General features: G+C 66.1%; 1 protein-coding gene across 1 annotated transcript in view; it reads left to right on the top strand.

Annotated features, from left to right (window-relative positions):
* Positions 1–1,932: 1,932 nt before the first annotated feature.
* The window catches only part of MUC5AC (mucin 5AC, oligomeric mucus/gel-forming), a 31,132-nt gene continuing 12,784 nt past the window's right edge, over positions 1,933–20,280 (top strand). Inside the window, exons 1-35 of the mRNA XM_039225013.1 lie at positions 1,933–2,005; positions 3,321–3,380; positions 3,955–4,014; positions 4,226–4,487; positions 4,764–4,878; positions 5,258–5,348; positions 6,043–6,152; positions 6,265–6,478; positions 6,584–6,709; positions 6,883–7,000; positions 7,220–7,358; positions 7,559–7,669; positions 8,401–8,470; positions 8,545–8,682; positions 8,768–8,932; positions 9,235–9,329; positions 9,543–9,669; positions 9,853–10,108; positions 10,190–10,242; positions 10,556–10,656; positions 10,833–10,984; positions 11,184–11,322; positions 11,414–11,527; positions 11,630–11,809; positions 12,272–12,511; positions 12,716–12,872; positions 13,358–13,486; positions 13,715–13,877; positions 14,224–14,267; positions 14,362–14,550; positions 15,118–15,611; positions 19,064–19,188; positions 19,378–19,612; positions 19,668–19,963; positions 20,128–20,264. Of these exons, the coding sequence (XP_039080944.1) occupies positions 1,933–2,005; positions 3,321–3,380; positions 3,955–4,014; positions 4,226–4,487; positions 4,764–4,878; positions 5,258–5,348; positions 6,043–6,152; positions 6,265–6,478; positions 6,584–6,709; positions 6,883–7,000; positions 7,220–7,358; positions 7,559–7,669; positions 8,401–8,470; positions 8,545–8,682; positions 8,768–8,932; positions 9,235–9,329; positions 9,543–9,669; positions 9,853–10,108; positions 10,190–10,242; positions 10,556–10,656; positions 10,833–10,984; positions 11,184–11,322; positions 11,414–11,527; positions 11,630–11,809; positions 12,272–12,511; positions 12,716–12,872; positions 13,358–13,486; positions 13,715–13,877; positions 14,224–14,267; positions 14,362–14,550; positions 15,118–15,611; positions 19,064–19,188; positions 19,378–19,612; positions 19,668–19,963; positions 20,128–20,264 (5,278 nt within the window). The remainder of the gene's footprint in view (positions 2,006–3,320; positions 3,381–3,954; positions 4,015–4,225; positions 4,488–4,763; positions 4,879–5,257; positions 5,349–6,042; positions 6,153–6,264; positions 6,479–6,583; positions 6,710–6,882; positions 7,001–7,219; positions 7,359–7,558; positions 7,670–8,400; positions 8,471–8,544; positions 8,683–8,767; positions 8,933–9,234; positions 9,330–9,542; positions 9,670–9,852; positions 10,109–10,189; positions 10,243–10,555; positions 10,657–10,832; positions 10,985–11,183; positions 11,323–11,413; positions 11,528–11,629; positions 11,810–12,271; positions 12,512–12,715; positions 12,873–13,357; positions 13,487–13,714; positions 13,878–14,223; positions 14,268–14,361; positions 14,551–15,117; positions 15,612–19,063; positions 19,189–19,377; positions 19,613–19,667; positions 19,964–20,127; positions 20,265–20,280) is intronic.

Raw genomic sequence — 20,280 nt, forward strand, 5'->3', positions numbered from 1 at the left:
GAACCCACGAACTGTGAGCTCATGACCTGAGCTGAAGTCGGGCACTTAACCCACTGAGACCCCAGGCGCCCCAGAAGGACCTTGACTTTTGAGGCTGGGTTATCAGTCCCACACCTGCCCTGACTCCAGACCCCTCCCCAGGGGGGACCTCAAGAGCCCCAGAAGCTCAGACTCAGCAGGCACCAGGCCTGGGGGCTCCCGGGGTGTCCGCTGGGGCTGGATTTTCATAGGACAGGAAAGTGCATGGTAGCTGGGTCTGCAGGTTCAGGCCGGGTCCCCGGAGGAAGCCGGAGCAGCCAGGCTGTCATTGACACCAGTGTGGGCACTTAGAGTGCCCTGGACGCTCTCAGCAGCCCCGGGCAGCACCTTATGGGAGAAGTGCCCGGAAGGGAGGTTAACCCTGGGGACGGGACGTGCTGTGGCCTAGAGGCATCTGGGCTGCAAGCCCTGGGCAACCAGGGGTGCCCGCTGCCTGCGCGGCTCAGTCCAGCCTCATGCACACAGGGCGTGTCCCCCCGCCCCCTCCCCCGAAGGCCAGGCTGGTGACTCAGATGAGCTGGGGCTTGCGTGTGAACTCAGGCTTGAGTCCAGTGCCAGCAGCGTGGACATTGGTTGACCTGTTACCTCCCTGCCTTCCTGGAGGTGTGAGGAGGGCGGGCTCATCCACCTCTCACACTCCCCTCGACCTGGGGTCTGGGCCCCCACCCACAGACCCTCGAGGCCTTGCCCAAGGCATCAGACTCCACCGGTCACTCTCCTGACCACAAAAGCCACGCAGTCTTTTGGAACCAGACCCATCCACCCTGCCTGTCCCTGGGTACCAGCCCCTGCCCTGTTCAGCCGCAGGTGACCAGGTGTCCGGCTCCAAGGCTGAGCAGGGGAGCCCGGAGTGGGGGTGGTCAGAGCGTCTGAAGGACCAGCTCCTGGGGACCCCATGGGCTCCCCACTGCCATCAGGCTCCTACATCTCCCACACCAACCCTCACTGTTCACACACTCCTTCCTGCATGACCCCCATGACCCCACTCTCCAGCAACATGCGGGTGCTCTCTTTCATGGGTACCGGCGCCAAGAGGGGCCACGGGCAAGGGACGACTAAGAGACAAAACCAGGTGACTGTAAGGAGCTTGGGATGGGCCCCCAGGACAGCAAGCATGTTCTCAGATAATCAGCCCCTCTGTCCCTGGCGGGGACCTCCTGTTAGGGTCCACTTGCAGGTGGTGAGGCTGCGGATATTGGTGGGGTATGTGGCTGCCCGGGAGGGAGGGTTCAGCCCCAGTGCTCAGCACCCCAAAAAGACCCAACACTCAAACACCCATGATCTGGGGCCGTGGGCTCATGCCACAGCGCCTTCCCAGCTGGGCTAAGCCAGTGGGTGGCTCCCAGCCCAGTGGGTGCAGACACATCCACCTCTCACGGCCACAAGGCCACATGTGACCCGAGCTGGCCTGGGGCTGCCCGCTGCCTGCCTGGAGCTGAGCAGGCAGGGTCCTGGGCAGCATCGAGCCGGGGGCTGCCCTGTGGGGCAAGGTCTTGCCTCTGGGGGTGCGGCCCTCTGAGCCCCTCTCCAGAAGGGTGAGGTCCTTTTCCAGGCAGCAGGAGCTCGCGGGCCTGGCTGCGCAGAAGTGCGCCCAGGGAAACTGCAGGGGGGTGGGGCGCGGCGGGAGGATTCCTCTGGGCTCGGGCCCTGGGGAGCCCTTGGGAAACCAGGCCCCACCCGGCGGCCTCGCCCATCCCTGCCTGTCTCCGGCTGCTGCCCAGCCCCAAGCGAGTGCCCACTGTTTACCTGGGCGAGGGGGTTGGCAGGCCTTGCCCCGCCCACCCACGTGGAGCCACTGGGGCCGGAGCCAGATCTGAGGCTACAAAAGGTTCCTGCCCGCTCAGGGCCTTCCTCAGCAGCTGTCCCCCGGGACTTCTCCCCTCCCTCTGCAGGATGGGTGCCGGCCGGAGGAAGCTGGCCCCGCTCTGGGCCCTGGCTCTCACCCTGGCCTGCGCCCAGCACACAGGTGAGGCTCCCCGTCTCCGGCTCTCGCAGGCTGGCCCTGGCTGTGCCCTGGCATCCCGGCGCACCCCGGGAGGGCAGCAGGCAGCTCAGACGCCTTGCCCTGGCCTCCGGGCTGGCTAGGTGTGTCCGTGAGAGGCTGCCCAGCGGCTTGGCCCCCGACCCGGCCCTAAGCCATCTAATGAGTCCCAGCTTATGGGGTTGGGGAGGAACTCTCGGGGGCTGCGGGGGTCCACGTGGGGGCAGGGGTCTCTGGAGCTGGGCTGCTCCCCTGAGGTGGGGAAGCAGGAACCTATTGTCTCTGAGCTGCCACCTGCCTTCCCCCACAGCAGGCCGGCTGGCAGCCAATGCGTTCCTCTACCCATGTTCTCTTGCTGGTCTCTGCCTCTGACCCCCGCCACCTGTCCCTGGGACTCCCCCTCCCCATGCACCCCCAGTTTACCAGCTCATTTTCCCCATCTGGGCCTTATGGGGGCTTAGGCTTGGGCAGAGAGTGTGATGGTGAGGCCCACACACTAAGGGTGTTGGGGGGGGGGACTCGCCGACCCTCTGCGGCCCCTCCCACCAGGTCTGCACCTCACTGCCTCTCCTGGGTCTTGGCCAGGCGTGGGGTGACAGTGTGCTCCAGGAGGAGCCGCCCAGGCCAGGGGCCCGTATTCCCAAGGCACTCAGCACAGTGGGGACTGCGCCACGGTGGCCTGTGTGGCCCGTACACTGCAGTCCCCAGGCTCTTGCGTGTGGGGCCAGTCCCTACTGAGGAGGGCAGCTTGCCCCTGCAGGGCCAGGGGTGCACCAGGCACCCTCCTGCCATGCTGGCGTGGCCTCGAGGGCCTCAGAGATTGGCCTTCCACGCTGTACCAGGTTCTAGGGGGCCTCGGGGCTGACTCTCCAGCCCTCAGCTCCCCTGCCCCGTGCGCCCCTGTGCCGAGCCACCGCCCATGCAGTGACCCTGAGCACTGCCTTTATGGTGCAGCGTCACCCCGGTTGGCTCCACAGCCCCCAGTCTGTTCCCAGTCGTCCTGCAGATGCCTGGCTTTACCGTTGGACCCTCCGCGGGCCACTGTGCGGAGCAGGGGGACACTCAGAGTGAATGAAGGGCTCCTGGAGACTCCCTGTCAGGGCCAGGGGACCCACCAAGAGCTTGGGGGGCCAGGCTGAGGGAATGCTCAGAGAGGGTCATGGCTCAGCCACGGGTCTGCTGTGGGTGGCGTGGACAGGGACCCTCCTAATGTCCCCAGCCCTGCACAGAGAAAACCCCCGCCTGTTCCGGGCCCTTCTGTCCGCCCATCTCTGTCTCTGTACCCTCTCTTCCTCCGTAGGCTCTGTGGAACACGGCCACAAGTACCCGCACCTCTCTCCTGTCGCCCAGGAGCCCGCTGGTGAGTTGGCTCCCACCCATCAGGGCGGCCCCACCCGGGGTCAGGACCCCCCTCCTCAAGGCTGCTTGACTTCCCTTTGCAGCTTCGGTCTGTAGGACGGGCCAGGGTCCCCCCTGAGCTCACTGCAACGTCCTGCTTCTCCCCATAACCCCCGATGTTTCACCCACATATGCGTCCTTGTGGCCTGGGGGCCGGGGCTGGCAGGTGGCCTCTCTGGGTATTTCTGTGCCGCCACGCTGGGCGCGTGGGCCCGGGAGAGGGTCGGGCACCCCCCACACAAGGGGAGGCTTCAGGGCAAACCCAGACAATCTGCCTTTGAGATTCTGGGCGTGAGAAAGTCCCACATGCAGGGTGCCGGGCTGAGAGCTCCCGGCCCTTCGGGAAGGCCCAGAGGGCGTACAAGGCAGAGGCTGCCGCCGTAGGAGCCTTTGCTGCCCTGCCCTGCGTGTACCCGGAGCCCAGAGCCCAGGGCGCCCTGGAGAGTTCACCTCCAGCGGCCTTGTGTGGGCAGCAGAGATGCCCCGCGCCCCAGCCTCCTGTGAGGTGCCGTGTCACCATGCCCCTGTTCCCGCAGGCGACCAGCTGCGCCGTGTGACCATCCTCCCCCCTCTGAGGACCGCACCGGTGGTTCGAGGTGAGGGAGGGCCCGTGAGGCCGGGCTGGGAGGGCAGCTGCACGGGGTCCCGCTTCCCCGCCGGACACTGGAGAAGCTCTGGGAGAGGCTCCTGGTTGCTGGGATGTCTGGGTCCAGGCGGCTCCTCCCCGGATGCCCGGCCCTTGGGCAGCAGCGTCCTGGACTTGGGGGTGTGAGGAGCGCCCCTCAGGACCGCCCTGGCTCCCCACAGCCCTGAACCCCGCGCACAACGGGCGGGTGTGCAGCACCTGGGGCGACTTCCACTACAAGACCTTCGACGGCGACGTCTTCCGCTTCCCGGGCCTGTGCAACTATGTCTTCTCCGCGCACTGCGGGGCCGCCTACGAGGACTTCAACGTCCAGGTCCGCCGCGGCCTGGAGTCCAATGTCAGCACGCCGGTCGGGGTCACCATGAAGCTGGACGGCATGGTCATCCAGCTGACCAAGGGCTCCATCCAGGTCAACGGCCGCCCGTGAGTCTGGGGGACTGTGGGGGGGGGGGTTGTGCCCGAGAGTGGGACCCGCCCGCCCCTCCCATGTTGGGGCGCGGGGCTCTTTTCCTGCCCCGGAGGTGGTCCCCTCCTGGTCTTGTGGCCGCAGGACTACAGCCTCCCCTGGGACAGAGTTCCCCTCACACCTGCTGCCACCATCCATGGGCACCGTGCTCTTCTCCCACACATGAGCGCAAGGGCCTTCCCTGCCCCATCCCGCAAGCCCCTCAGCGCCTCAGCCCTGCCCTCTCTCCGCAGAATCCAGCCGCCTTTTAGCCAGTCCGGCGTCGTTATCGAGCACACCAGCGGCCACCTGAAGGTGGTGGCCAGGCTGGGCCTGGTCTTCATGTGGGGCCAGGACGGCAGCCTTCTGGTGAGGGGGGGCCCCGGGGCTGGGCGGGGGGCGTCTCCAGCCCAACAGCCTCCCGAGAGGGAAGGAAGTGCACTGGGCAAAGGTGGGTGGGAAGGTCAGCCCCACCCCAGAGGGCGGGTGAGGAGGGGGGCCCAGTGCTAAGGGGCTGCTGGGATCTACACCCCCCTCCCCCGGTTGTTGCAGACCCTGTGTGAGCGGGGGGTGGGGGTGGGGGGGTGTCTCCTCCAGGACACAGAGCCCTGTGTGGCGTCGCGGGGGCCGGAGGAGGCTCCCGGTCCGTGTCAGCCCCTCCTTGGAAATGTCCCACACCTTGTGTGTCCTTCCGGTCCTGAGTCGTCCCTGGCGGGGCCAGGTGGCTGACACGTCCCCCCCCTTCCAGCTGGAGCTGGATGCCAAGTACTCAAACCAGACCTGCGGGCTCTGCGGAGACTTCAACGGCGTGCCTGTCTTCAACGAGTTCCTCTCCCACGGTGAGCCCCTCCCCACGGCTGTCCCCTGTGTCTGCTCCCGGCCCCTCCCCGTGGCCTTCCGGAGTCCCAGGCCACGCGTCTCCAGCTTGTGCGCACGTGCACCCACGTGGGCGCAGACACACCTGCACGCTCCCGGCACACACAGGTGTGACCCCGGAGGCACATCCGGGCGCCTGTTCCCGGCGCAGCCGCTCTGGGCTGCGGTCGCACAAGCGCGCCCCCACCTGAGAGACGGCCCAGCCTCCCATCAGGCCCCCCGCACTGCTGCTCAGGCCTCCAGGCTTGGCTGCCAGGAAGTGGGACCCGCGCGGGCTGGAGTCCCCACCCCCAGGTCCCCTTCGCCAGGCCCGCGAAGTCCCACACGAGGCTCACCCATAGGAGGCTTCCGGCCGTGGGGGATGAGCTGCCCACGCATCCGTGACCCTGGCCACACAGGCCTGGCACGGGGTTGGCTGGGCTCGGAGGGCAGGGAGGAGGCTGGGGTCGCTCTCCAGCTCTCTGGGGTACATGCCGGCCTCAGTCAACAGGCCTCAGCCCTCAGCTGCAACCCCGAGAGCCTTAGGTGTTTCCTCACTTACTCTTCAGACACTCTGAACGTCCCCTGTGGCCACTGCCTCAGCTGGCAGTGGGGGGGGGGCAGAGGGGCGGCCGGGATGCCGCGGGCATCTTGGGGGACAGCTCGTGCTCGCTGCAGGTGTCAAGCTGACCCCCATCGAGTTTGGGAATCTGCAGAAGATGGACGGCCCCACCGAGCAGTGTCAGGACCCTGTGCCTGTGCCGCTGACGAGCTGCTCGCTGGGCACTGTAAGCCCTGGAGGACATGGGGGCGGGGGCGGCGGGCTCTGTCCCGGCCCGGGGAGGGGGGGGTTGGGGAGTCAGGGGCCCTGGCTCAGCACGGCCTCTGGCTCGGCCCCAGGGCATCTGTGAGGAGCTCCTGAGCAGCCACCCCTTCTGGGGCTGCAACGCCCTGGTGGACGCCGCCAGCTACGTGCAGGCCTGCCAGCAAGACCTCTGCCTGTGCCATCTCACTGACCTGACCAGCTGCGTCTGCCACACCGTCGCCGAGTACTCCCGCCAGTGCGCCCACGCAGGGGGGCAGCCCCTGGACTGGCGGGCCCCCGACCTCTGCCGTGAGTGCCCCGGCCCGCCCCAGCCCCGTCACCGTGCTGCCCTGCCTCGGCCCAGAGGTGGGGGCAGGACGTGACCCCTCCCCCACTCTGTCCTCCACCCTGCAGCCCAGACCTGCCCCTCCAACATGCAGTACCGCGAGTGTGGCTCGCCCTGCGCAGACACCTGCTCCAACCCGGAGCACTCCCAGCTCTGCGAGGAGCACTGCATGGCCGGCTGCTTCTGTCCCGAGGGTGAGAGGGTGCCCCACCCCCGCCGGCCCCCTGAGAACCACAGATGCATCCTGGACCCTTGGATCTGAGGGGCCCCTGAAGGGCAGGTGGCCTTGGGTGGGGGGGCCAGTCTCCACACGCTCGCGTGGTGGGCGCGGCCCAGCACCTGCCGTACGGGCCACCTGCTTTTGCAGGGACGGTGCTCGATGACATTGGCCAGACTGGCTGCATCCCGGCATCCCAGTGCGCCTGCGTGTACAACGGGGCCGCCTACGCCCCGGGGACTGTCTACTCCACAGGCTGCACCAACTGGTAGGGGCTGCTCCCCTGCCTGCCTGCTCCTCCCCACACACGTGCTGGATGGCCCCTCGGGGGGCACGGCCCAGGGGCTGGCCGTCGTCCCTCAGCTGGGGCCCGTGGCTGCGCAGCGGCGCGGGGGGCCTGGCGGGACCCTGGTCCGTGTGCTGGTGCGGGGCGGGGGGGGGGGGCGGGGCCCGGGGCCGCGCACAGACGGTCTCTCCCTGCGCCCAGCACCTGCTCCGGTGGCCGGTGGACGTGCCGGGAGGTGCCGTGCCCGGGAGCCTGCTCGGTGCTGGGGGGCTCCCACTTCTCCACGTTCGACGAGAGGCAGTACACGGTGCACGGAGACTGCAGCTACGTGTTGGCCAAGGTACGGGCCCCAGGGTCCTCGCTCCGGGCAGAGCAGCTGTCAGCCGTGGGAGCCCCCGCCCAGGCTGCACTCAGTGGCTGCATCTGGGGCCACTCCGGCTCCTGGTGCCAGCCCCACGGGGTCTTCTGGATGATGGAGCCAAGCGGGGGGCAGGGGGACGCAGGGGTCTCCGGGCAGAGCATGAGGACTTGTGTCCGCAGCCATGTGACAGCAGTGCCTTCACCGTGCTGGCCGAGCTGCGCAGGTGCGGCCTGACGGACAGTGAGACTTGCCTGAAGAGCCTGACCTTGAGCCTGGACGGGGGGCACACGGTGAGAACAGACCCGGCGGGGGGGCTGGGGGGACACATGGTGAAGGCAGACCCGAGGGGTGCTGGGGGGCACACAGTGGGAGCAGACCCGGGAGGAGGCTGGCGGGAGAGCACTCAGTGAGGGCAGACTTGGGGGATCCTGAAGGGGCACATGGTGAGGGCAGGCCTGGGGGGGGCTGGGGGCCACATAGTGAGAACAGACCTGGGGGGAGCCTGGGGGGGCACACGGTGAAGGCAGATCCAAGAGGGCCTGGGGGGAGCACATGGGAGGGCAGACCCAGGGGGTTTGTGGGGGCATAGTGAGAGCAGATGGGGGTTGGGGGAATCTGTGTCCCTCATGGCAAGTGACTTCCGCCCAAGCCCTTGATCCCGGCGTGGGCAGCAAGTGGCCAGGTGGCATGGCCTGAGGACCCTCCCACCCCAGAGATCTCTGAGTCCCCAGATGGAGCAGCTCAGGGAGGGAACAAGGCACGTCGGGTAGCTTGGCAACATTGAAGTCAACGTCCATATTTTATAAAGTCACTTTCGTTTTTATGGGGCTGAGAAAATTCAGTCCTTGAAGGACACGCCGAGAAGCTGAGCACAGGCAGAGCGTGGTCATCGGCCCCTGCTCGCGGGAGCCTGTGGCCCCTGCAGACAGGGGTCTTGCAGGCACATGTCACGGGCTCTGGGGCGACTTGGGGCGCTGGCAGAGCCCTGGCTCACCCCGTCCCTGCTATGTGCTGCTCCCAGGTCATCACGGTCAAGGCCGGTGGGGAGGTGTTTGTCAACCAGATCTACACCCAGACGCCCATCTCAGCAGGTGAGGCTGCGGCCCTGTCCCTCCAGGAGTGCCGCTCTTCACACACCACTGAGACCTTGTCCCCGTGTCCACAGCCAACGTCACACTCTTCAGACCCTCAACCTTCTTCATCATCGCCCAGACCAACCTGGGCCTGCAGGTGGACATCCAGCTGGTACCCACCATGCAGGTGTTCGTGAGGCTGGCGCCCGAGCTCCGAGGGCTGACCTGCGGTAAGAGGGGCCGCCTGCCCTGGGCGCCGGGGCCCACCCTCAGCGGCCGGGGCCCCCGGGGCCTCACGCTGCCCTCCTGCCCCAGGCCTGTGCGGGAACTTCAACCAGAACCAGGCCGACGACTTCCGGGCCCTCAGCGGCGTGGTGGAGGGCACGGCTGCCGCCTTCGCCAACACCTGGAAGACCCAGGCCGCCTGCCCCAACGTCAAGAACACCTTCGAGGACCCCTGCTCCCTCAGCGTGGAGAACGGTACGTGGATCCATGTGGCTCCAGGCCCTGCCGTGTGCCGGTGACCCCCAGGCCACGGAGGTCTACTCTGGCCCCGAAGGAGCGATTCAGGTGGTACACGGGCAAACTCCCCAGCAGCTGCGGCAACTTCTGGAAGGAAAGGAACAGGGTGTTGTGGGGGTGGTGGAGGCGGTCCTAAGTGTGCCTGCCGACCACAGACGGGCCCTCGGGAAGGAGCCTGGGAGCCCACCCGCTCCAGGCTCCGTTCTCTGCGTGACGCCAGCTGTCCGCCCCGCCAACCTCCCCCACTCCTCTGTCCACAGAGAAGTACGCTCAGCACTGGTGCTCCCGACTCACGGACCCCCACGGCCCCTTCGTCCAGTGCCACGCCGCCGTGAGCCCCAGCACCTACCACTCGGTAATGCCCTCCCTGCACCTGTCCCCTCTGGCCCAGGCTGGGACCTGCTAGGTACAGAGATTAGAGGCTGGAGCCCTTCCAGCACACGTGGGCGGGGTCTGTCTGCTGAGGGTGTGGGGCCCCTGGTGCGAGCTGGAGGGGGAGTCCCAGCGGAGGCGGGGGGGCAGTGTGGGGATGCTCGCTGCGTGTGGGTGACCACGGCCCTGTCCCCAGAACTGCATGTTCGACACGTGTAACTGTCAGAAGAGCGAGGACTGTCTGTGTGCGGCCCTGTCCGCCTACGTGCACGCCTGTGCCGCCAAGGGGGTGCTGCTCAGCGGCTGGAGGGACGGCGTGTGCAGTGAGTGTCCCCAGGCCCAGGAATACACGCTCCGTGGCTACTGTCCCCGCGTGGGGCTTCCATGCAGGCCTGGGACCCCGCAGTTGGGGCAGGCCTGCTGCGGGTAGGGAAGTGGGGGTGTCTGGGGACGGAGTGGTGGCTGCTGCCCTGCTCTGAGTGCCGCCCCTGCCTGGCATCCTGCAGCGAAGCCCATGGCCACCTGCCCGAAGTCGTTGACCTACCACTACCACATCAGCACCTGCCAGCCCACCTGCCGGGCCCGGAATCACGAGGACGTCACCTGCGGCATCAGCTTTGTCCCCGTGGACGGCTGCGCTTGCCCCCAAGGCACCTTCATGGATGAAGCGGGCAAGTGTGTGCCGGCCACCAGCTGTCCCTGCTACCACGAGGGCTCTGTGGTCCCCAGTGGGGAGTCTCTGCATGAGCGTGGGGCCGTCTGGTAAGAGCCGCTGCCGGCTGGGCCTGGGGGGGGCAGGGCAGCCTAGGTGGGGGGACCCTCTGACCCCCCCTCTCCTCCCAGCACGTGCACGCAAGGCTTGCTGACCTGCATCGGAGGCCAGGCTCCTGCCCCAGGTGAGCCCTGAGAGCGAGAGGGAGGGGCTCTCATCTCCACGCCAGGCTTCAGGGCGGACCCTGCCCTGGGTCAGTGTGGCTGGTGGGTGCTGATGGGCTTCTCTGTCAGGCCCGGTCTGTGCCCTCTGGGCTCAGGGAAGGGGTGGCGGCGGGGGGTGGGTGGGAGCAGGCCGCGCATATGCACACGCACCCCGGTGGCCGGGTCTCAGGGCAGCGCACACCCGGCTGCTGGGAAACACGCAGAGCCCCGGCTCTCAGAGCCAGCCTGGTGGTTGGCGGCTGGGGAAGCCCTGAGCAGCCCCTGCCTCCCCAGTCTGCACCCCGCCCATGGTCTACGTCGACTGTCGCAATGCCACGCCGGGCGCCGCCGGGGCCAGCTGTCAGAAGAGCTGCTTCACCCTGGACATGGACTGTGTGAGTGTCCCCTGAGCCCCCAGGGACCCCCTGCGGGAGCCTGCCGTGTGGCCCTCTCAGGCTGGGCCCAGGAAGAGCCCTGCCCGAACACTGTCCTGGCCCGCTGGGGGCCACGGGGGGGGGGACCCCTGCTATCCATCCCCGGTCCCCTGAGCTGTGTGCGCTGTGCCCCACAGTACAGCTCCCGGTGTGAGCCCGGCTGCGTGTGCCCCGACGGGCTGGTGGCCGATGGTGAGGGCGGCTGCGTTGCTGTGGAGGACTGTCCCTGTGTGCATGACGAGGCGAGCTACCTGCCCGGCCAGACTATCTGGGTGGGCTGCAACACCTGGTACGCGGGGCCCCGAGACCCCACCCCAGCCAAGCCCCAGGAAACCTCCCCCTCCCCCCCGGCTGGGCCTGAGACCCCTCCCCGCCGGCTGGGCCTGAGACCCGTCCCCAGTGGGTCCCTGAGACCCCTCCCTAAGACCCCTCCCCAGAGAGCTCCGGCCCCAGCTTTGGGCTGACTGCCCCCCTCCCCCGCCCCCCAGCACCTGTAAGAACAGGATGTGGCAGTGCACACACGAGCCCTGCCTGGCCACCTGCGCCGTGTACGGGGACAGCCACTACCTCACTTTTGACGGGCAGCGCTACAGCTTTAGCGGCGACTGCGAGTACACTCTGCTTCAGGTACAAGGTCCCCTGGCTCCCGCACGCTGCCCAGGCTGTCCCAGGTGCTCCCCTCCCCCCCGCTGCCGCGTCAGCTTCCGTTTCTCCCCAGGACCATTGCGGCCAGAATGGCACTGCCAACGGGACCTTCCGTGTTGTCACCGAAAACGTCCCCTGCGGGACCACGGGTGTCACCTGCTCCAAGGCCATCAAGCTCTTCCTGGGGGTGAGTGGGGGGCCGGGTGGGAGCGGGGGCACCCCCTCAGAGGCCCTGGAGAACGCCTGGAAGGTGAGCAGGGACGGGCCTGAGGAACCCCTCTCCCCCCAGAGCTACGAGCTGAGGTTGAGTGGCGGCCACGTGGAGGTGATCCAGAAGGGGGAGGGGCAGGAGGCCCCCTACTCCATCCGCCAGATGGGCATCTACCTGGTGGTGGACACTGAGGCCGGCCTGGTGCTGCTGTGGGACAGGAAGACCACCATCTTCCTCAAACTCAGCCCTGAGTTCAAGGTGGGCCCCTGCTGCCCTCACCGGGACCAAGGGCTGGCTGGGAGGGTGCCGGATGGGGACAGAGGAGGGACTCGCCAGCGCCTCGAGGGGGGCGGCAGGCAGGGGGTCGTCTGTGTCCACTGTGTCCTGTGGCTCCTCCCAGAGCTGGAAGTCCCTCCAGGCTGTGGTCACAGGATGCACCCCTGGAGGCTCTGGGGGAGGACCCCTCCTGCCTCCTCACGAGGCCACGCTCACCAGTCCCTGCAGGACCTGACCCAGTCTTTGGGGGACCCCTTTCCTACAGGAGGGACGCCCCCGTGGCCCCAAGCGCTAAGCAGGGCCATACACGGAGACACAAAGGCAGAGCACCAGCCTCCTCCCTGGGGTCCTGGGGACATGTAGTCCCTGGGGAAGGAACTGGGACCCAGGAGGCATGTGCTCTGAGCTCCCCCATGCCTCCCGCCTCCCCCCCACCCCCTGTAGGGCCGGGTCTGCGGGCTGTGTGGGAACTTTGACGACAATGCCGTCAATGACTTCACCACGCGGAGCCAGTCCGTGGTGGGCAACGCCCTGGAGTTTGGCAACAGCTGGAAATTCTCCCCGTCCTGCCCCGACGCCCCGGCCCCCCGGGACCCCTGCACCGCCAACCCGTACCGCAAGTCCTGGGCCCAGAAGCAGTGCAGCATCCTCACCAGCGCCACCTTTGCCGCCTGCCACGCCCATGTATGCGGGTGCTCCCGGGGCGCCTGGGGAGGACGGGACGGACGTGGGGCTGGCATCAGCTGCCACCTTTTGGACCAGCCCGTGGTCAGCCCTGTGGGACCACGCATCTGCTCTCCCTGAGCGCCGGGGGAAGCGGCGTGGCCACGGGTCTCTCAGCAGCGCTGGGGAATCCGGCCCCGAATCCCGAGCCTCTCTCCCCGCTAGGTGGAGCCTGCCAAGTACTACGAGGCCTGTGTGGGCGACGCATGTGCCTGTGACTCTGGGGGCGACTGTGAGTGTCTCTGCACGGCCGTGGCTGCCTACGCCCAGGCCTGTCACGATGTGGGCGTGTGCGTGTCCTGGCGGACCCCGGACATCTGCCGTGAGTTCACAGAATGTGTCATCAGGGCAGGGCGGGGCCCCAGGGAGTGACGGAGTGGTGTGCGCTTAAGGCTGGTTGCCCATGTGTGGGGCAGGAGGTGATGGAAAGGAACCTGAAAGGGGGGAGAGGTGTCAATGGAGAGATGGCAGAATGAACCCAGAGGGGTCCGTAGAGCCCTGCTCCCCCACCCCGCCCACTTAGAACCTGGCTGGAGGGGAGTGTAGTGGGCAGCTGCTCTGGCCAGAGTCCCCCACCCTGACAGGTGGACTCTGCTGCATCTGGTCATGGGCATTCGAGGCCGTTACCCTCCGAGGCCCCATCCGGGAGGGGCAGGGGAGGGAAATGACTCTGTCAGAGGTCGGGGTGCAGGGGCCGCTCAGCCGGCCAGTGTGTGGCCATCCTTCCCCGGGCAGCACTGCACCCGGGGCTGCTGGGTGGCTCGCTCTGGCCGGAGCCGGGCGCTGAGCCTGCCCCCTCGCCTGCAGCCCTGTTCTGCGACTACTACAACCGCGAGGGCCAGTGCGAGTGGCACTACCGGCCGTGCGGCGCGCCCTGCATGAGGACCTGCCGGAACCCGAGTGGCCGCTGTCTGCATGACCTACGGGGCCTGGAAGGTGAGCTGCTGCCCTGCTGGTCAGAGGGGCTGCCTGGGGTCTTGGGGGTCATGGCCAGGGTTGTCCTGGGGTCCTAGGGTCCCAACCCCTTGAGGTGCCATTGTGGGTGCAGCCTCATGCACCCAGCGGGCTCTGGGTGAGGCCTAGTGCTGGGGACCGAACCAAGGCCGTGGGGGTGAGGCTGTTGGGCAGGTGGTTGGCTGGGACTCAGGCCTTTTTGGCCTGTAGGCTGCTACCCCAAGTGCCCGCCAGAGGCCCCCATCTTCGATGAGGACCAGATGCAGTGTGTGGCAGTGTGTCCCACACCCTCCCCGCCACCACCCTGCCGTGTCCAAGGCAAGTCATACCGGCCGGGCGAGACGGTGCCATCTGACAAGAACTGCCAGTCCTGGTGAGTCCTTGGCCTGAGGGGCGAGGAGCCTGGGCCACCGCCCTCGGGGCCTTGCTGCAGCCTGGGTCTCCTGTGGGGTCCGGCTGGGAGCAGGCTGGGGGTGGGCAGCCTGAGGGGTCGAAGGGAAGGGAGAGGAGTGGGAGGGGGCGATGCCGCCACCCCGAGGACCTCCGGACAGGAAATGGCCGTCGGACTGTCAGTGGGGCTCCCTGGCGTGCCAGACGGCTGCTTCCATTGGTCACTGATTGGAAGGGGCCTCCGTGCCCGGCAGCCGGGGCTGAGGGGCGGCTCCGGCACAGGAGCAACGCACTGGCCCCCAGACTCACCTCCTCCCTCCTGTCACCAGCGTTTGCACCGAAAGTGGCGTGCAGTGTGCCTACGACACCGAGGGTGAGTGGCAGGCGGTCTTCCTTGGGTCTGGGGTCTCCGGGTCCCCACCTGCCCCCCAACCCCTAACGTGCTTGGCACCTCCTCCTCCTAACAGCCTGTGTCTGCATCTATGACGGGCGGCGCTTCCGGCCAGGAGACGTCATCTACCACACGACCGATGGCACAGGGGGCTGCATCTCCGCCCACTGCTTGGCCAACGGCACCATCGACAGGAGGGTCTACATCTGCAGCCCCAGCACCCCCGCCCCGCCAACCACCTTCTCCTTCTCCACATTCCCGCTTGGTAAGGCGGGGCTGTCCCTCGTGCTGAGAATCCAGGAGGGGCCTCGCCTCTGCAGCCGGGAAGGGCGCCCTCATCCAACACGCCCCGCGACTGGCGCCCTTAGCTGCGCCGTCAGGGCCGGGGGTCTTGGCATGGGGCAGGGGCTCCAAGCAAAGGGACCTCAGGTAGGCCCTTGGGAGGAGGGCTGCCGGGAGCACCCCTGGGGAGGCCTTGGCTTGTCGTTGCCACCCACCCTTCTTAGGCCGCACTGAGGGTCACGTGCCCCAGCCCCTCTGCCTCTTAAGGAGGGGGTCTTTAGAGCCCTAGCAGACCTTCCCCCAGAGTGCAAATTCTGCTCACGGTATAAACGTCATCAACGCTGTGGGCTCCACACCTGCCCTGTGTCCAGTGTGTCCTGGGGACTTGGTCCCTGTGCTCCCCTTGCTCCCATCATAGGTGGGGACAGTCATGCAGACTGACACAGTGAGACGCGCAAGGCGGCTGATGGACGGGGGTAGGGACGAAGGGTGGCAGGGTGCCTCGAGGAGCCGCAGAGACTTAGCCTCCCGCCTTCTCTTCCACCCTCAGTCGTGAGCTCAACACGTCCGTCCCGCACGTGCCACAGCTCTACCAAGAGCACGGCACCCCCAAGCACTCGGAGCAGCACCCTGTCCTCCACCCCGGGCACGACCTCCAGTCCTCCGACGAGCTCTCTCCACCCCCGCCAGGCCTGTGGGGAAGATTGCCAGTGGTCACCGTGGCTGGACGTCAGTCACCCGGGACGGGGCATCGATAGCGGTGACTTCGACACACTGGACAACATCCGTGCCCACGGGTACAAGGTCTGCCCAGCGCCGCAGAGCGTGGAGTGCCGGGCCGAGGGTGCCCCCGAGGTACCGATCGAAGTCCTGGGGCAGCACGTGGAGTGCAGCCCAACGAGGGGGTTGACCTGTTACAACCGCAAGCAGGCTTCGGGGCTCTGCCACAACTACCAGATCAGGATCCAGTGCTGCTCCCCCCGGGCCTGTCTGACCACCACTCCTGCAACGTCCCGGACAACGGAAACGGAGCCCACACAGGGGGTCAGGACCATGCCCGTCACCACAACGGGCCCACACACTGTCTCTACAACTAGCAAAACGCCTGCTCCAGGTACCACCACACCGGCCCCAGGTACTCCCACACCCGTGCCAGTGACCACGACAACCACCCCAAGTACTCCCACACCCGTGCCAGTGACCACGACACCCACCCCAAGTACTCCCACACCCACCCCAAGTACTCCCACACCCGTGCCAGTGACCACGACAACCACCCTAAGTACTCCTACACCCACCTCAAGTACTCCCACACCTGTGCCAGTCACCACGACAGCCACCCTAAGTACTCCCACACCCGTGCCAGTCACCACGACACCCACCCCAAGTACTCCCACACCTGTGCCAGTCACCACGACACCCACCCCAAGTACTCCCACACCCGTGCCAGTCACCACGACAACCACCCCAAGTACTCCCACACCCGTGCCAGTCACCACGACACCCACCCCAAGTACTCCCACACCCGTGCCAGTGACCACGACACCCACCCCAAGTACTCCCACACCCGTGCCAGTCACCACGACAACCACCCCAAGTACTCCCACACCCGTGCCAGTGACCACGACACCCACCCCAAGTACTCCCACACCCGTGCCAGTCACCACGACAACCACCCCAAGTACTCCCACACCCGTGCCAGTCACCACGACACCCACCCCAAGTACTCCCACACCCGTGCCAGTGACCACGACACCCACCCCAAGTACTCCCACACCCGTGCCAGTCACCACGACAACCACCCCAAGTACTCCCACACCCGTGCCAGTGACCACGACACCCACCCCAAGTACTCCCACACCCGTGCCAGTCACCACGACAACCACCCCAAGTACTCCCACACCCGTGCCAGTGACCACGACACCCACCCCAAGTACTCCCACACCTGTGCCAGTCACCACGACACCCACCCCAAGTACTCCCACACCCGTGCCAGTCACCACGACAACCACCCCAAGTACTCCCACACCCGTGCCAGTCACCACGACACCCACCCCAAGTACTCCCACACCTGTGCCAGTCACCACGACACCCACCCCAAGTACTCCCACACCCGTGCCAGTCACCACGACAACCACCCCAAGTACTCCCACACCCGTGCCAGTCACCACGACACCCACCCCAAGTACTCCCACACCCGTGCCAGTGACCACGACACCCACCCCAAGTACTCCCACACCCGTGCCAGTCACCACGACAACCACCCCAAGTACTCCCACACCCGTGCCAGTGACCACGACACCCACCCCAAGTACTCCCACACCCGTGCCAGTCACCACGACAACCACCCCAAGTACTCCCACACCCGTGCCAGTCACCACGACACCCACCCCAAGTACTCCCACACCCGTGCCAGTGACCACGACACCCACCCCAAGTACTCCCACACCCGTGCCAGTCACCACGACAACCACCCCAAGTACTCCCACACCCGTGCCAGTGACCACGACACCCACCCCAAGTACTCCCACACCTGTGCCAGTCACCACGACAACCACCCCAAGTACTCCCACACCCGTGCCAGTCACCACGACACCCACCCCAAGTACTCCCACACCCGTGCCAGTGACCACGACACCCACCCCAAGTACTCCCACACCCGTGCCAGTCACCACGACAACCACCCCAAGTACTCCCACACCCGTGCCAGTGACCACGACACCCACCCCAAGTACTCCCACACCCGTGCCAGTCACCACGACAACCACCCCAAGTACTCCCACACCCGTGCCAGTCACCACGACACCCACCCCAAGTACTCCCACACCCGTGCCAGTGACCACGACACCCACCCCAAGTACTCCCACACCCGTGCCAGTCACCACGACAACCACCCCAAGTACTCCCACACCCGTGCCAGTGACCACGACACCCACCCCAAGTACTCCCACACCCGTGCCAGTCACCACGACAACCACCCCAAGTACTCCCACACCCGTGCCAGTCACCACGACACCCACCCCAAGTACTCCCACACCTGTGCCAGTCACCACGACACCCACCCCAAGTACTCCCACACCCGTGCCAGTCACCACGACAACCACCCCAAGTACTCCCACACCCGTGCCAGTCACCACGACACCCACCCCAAGTACTCCCACACCCGTGCCAGTGACCACGACACCCACCCCAAGTACTCCCACACCCGTGCCAGTCACCACGACAACCACCCCAAGTACTCCCACACCCGTGCCAGTGACCACGACACCCACCCCAAGTACTCCCACACCCGTGCCAGTCACCACGACAACCACCCCAAGTACTCCCACACCCGTGCCAGTCACCACGACACCCACCCCAAGTACTCCCACACCCGTGCCAGTGACCACGACACCCACCCCAAGTACTCCCACACCCGTGCCAGTCACCACGACAACCACCCCAAGTACTCCCACACCCGTGCCAGTGACCACGACACCCACCCCAAGTACTCCCACACCCGTGCCAGTCACCACGACAACCACCCCAAGTACTCCCACACCCGTGCCAGTCACCACGACACCCACCCCAAGTACTCCCACACCCGTGCCAGTGACCACGACACCCACCCCAAGTACTCCCACACCCGTGCCAGTCACCACGACAACCACCCCAAGTACTCCCACACCCGTGCCAGTGACCACGACACCCACCCCAAGTACTCCCACACCCGTGCCAGTCACCACGACAACCACCCCAAGTACTCCCACACCCGTGCCAGTCACCACGACACCCACCCCAAGTACTCCCACACCCGTGCCAGTGACCACGACACCCACCCCAAGTACTCCCACACCCGTGCCAGTCACCACGACAACCACCCCAAGTACTCCCACACCCGTGCCAGTGACCACGACACCCACCCCAAGTACTCCCACACCCGTGCCAGTGACCACGACAACCACCCCAAGTACTCCCACACCCGTGCCAGTGACCACGACACCCACCCCAAGTACTCCCACACCTGTGCCAGTCACCACGACAACCACCCCAAGTACTCCCACACCCGTGCCAGTCACCACGACACCCACCCCAAGTACTCCCACACCCGTGCCAGTGACCACGACACCCACCCCAAGTACTCCCACACCTGTGCCAGTCACCACGACAACCACCCCAAGTACTCCCACACCCGTGCCAGTGACCACGACACCCACCCCAAGTACTCCCACACCCGTGCCAGTGACCACGACAACCACCCCAAGTACTCCCACACCCGTGCCAGTCACCACGACAACCACCCCAAGTACTCCCACACCCGTGCCAGTGACCACGACAACCACCCCAAGTACTCCCACACCCGTGCCAGTGACCACGACAACCACCCCAAGTACTCCCACACCCGTGCCAGTCACCACGACAACCACCCCAAGTACTCCCACACCCGTGCCAGTGACCACGACACCCACCCCAAGTACTCCCACACCCGTGCCAGTGACCACGACACCCACCCCAAGTACTCCCACACCCGTGCCAGTGACCACGACACTCACCTCAAGTACTCCCACACCTGTGCCAATGACCACGACAACCACCCCAAGTACTCCCACACCTGTGCCAGTCACCACGACAACCACCCTAAGTACTCCCACACCCGTGCCAGTCACCACGACACCCACCCCAAGTACTCCTACACCTGTGCCAGTCACCACGACAACCACCCCAAGTACTCCCACACCCGTGCCAGTCACCACGACACCCACCCCAAGTACTCCCACACCCGTGCCAGTCACCACGACACCCACCCCAAGTACTCCCACACCCGTGCCAGTGACCACGACAACCCCCCTAAGTACTCCTACACCCACCTCAAGTACTCCCACACCTGTGCCAGTCACCACGACAGCCACCCTAAGTACTCCCATACCCGTGCCAGTGACCACGACACCCACCCCAAGTACTCCCATACCCATGCCAGTGACCACGACACTCACCCCAAGTACTCCCACACCTGCCCCAGGCACCACTACAGCTCTGAAAAGCACCCCCTTGACTCTGAGTCCAATGTCAGTTTCAACAACACATGAGACTTGTTTACAAATGTTGTGCAACTGGACCCAGTGGTTTGACAGCAGCTACCCCGAGCCTGGTATAAACGGTGGAGATTTCGACACTTTTCAAGATTTGAGATCCAAAGGACATAAGTTTTGTGAAAAGCCCAGCAAAGTGGAGTGCAGGGCACAGTTCTTCCCAAACGTCCCACTGGAGGAGCTGGGGCAGGACGTGATCTGTGACAAGAGAGTGGGGCTGATGTGCCTCAACAGGAACCAATTGCCCCCAATCTGCTATAACTATGAAATCCGGATCGAGTGCTGCGAGCTAGTGGATGTGTGTGGAAGCACCACGCACCCTGTGACGTCTGAGACCACACATTCCACCCGAGAGGAGACCACGACCCAGACACTGCTTACCTGGACCACAGGAATCCCTTCATCTCCCACACAGCACGGCACCATCAGCTCAGTGCATGTGCACCCCTCAACCAGCATCACATCTAGTACACGCTCGGTCTCCGTGCCAGAAACCAGTGCAACTTCTGTGCCGAAAACCAGCCCGACGTCTGTGCCAGAAACCAGCACAACCTCCGTGCCAGAAACCAGCACAACTTCTTTGCCAAAAACCAGCCCGACCTCTGTGCCAGAAACCAGCGCAACCTCCGTGCCGAAAACGAGCC

This window comes from Hyaena hyaena, unplaced genomic scaffold (assembly GCF_003009895.1).
Source record: "Hyaena hyaena isolate Hyena2069 unplaced genomic scaffold, ASM300989v1 scaffold_1862, whole genome shotgun sequence".
Lineage (NCBI taxonomy): Eukaryota > Metazoa > Chordata > Mammalia > Carnivora > Hyaenidae > Hyaena > Hyaena hyaena.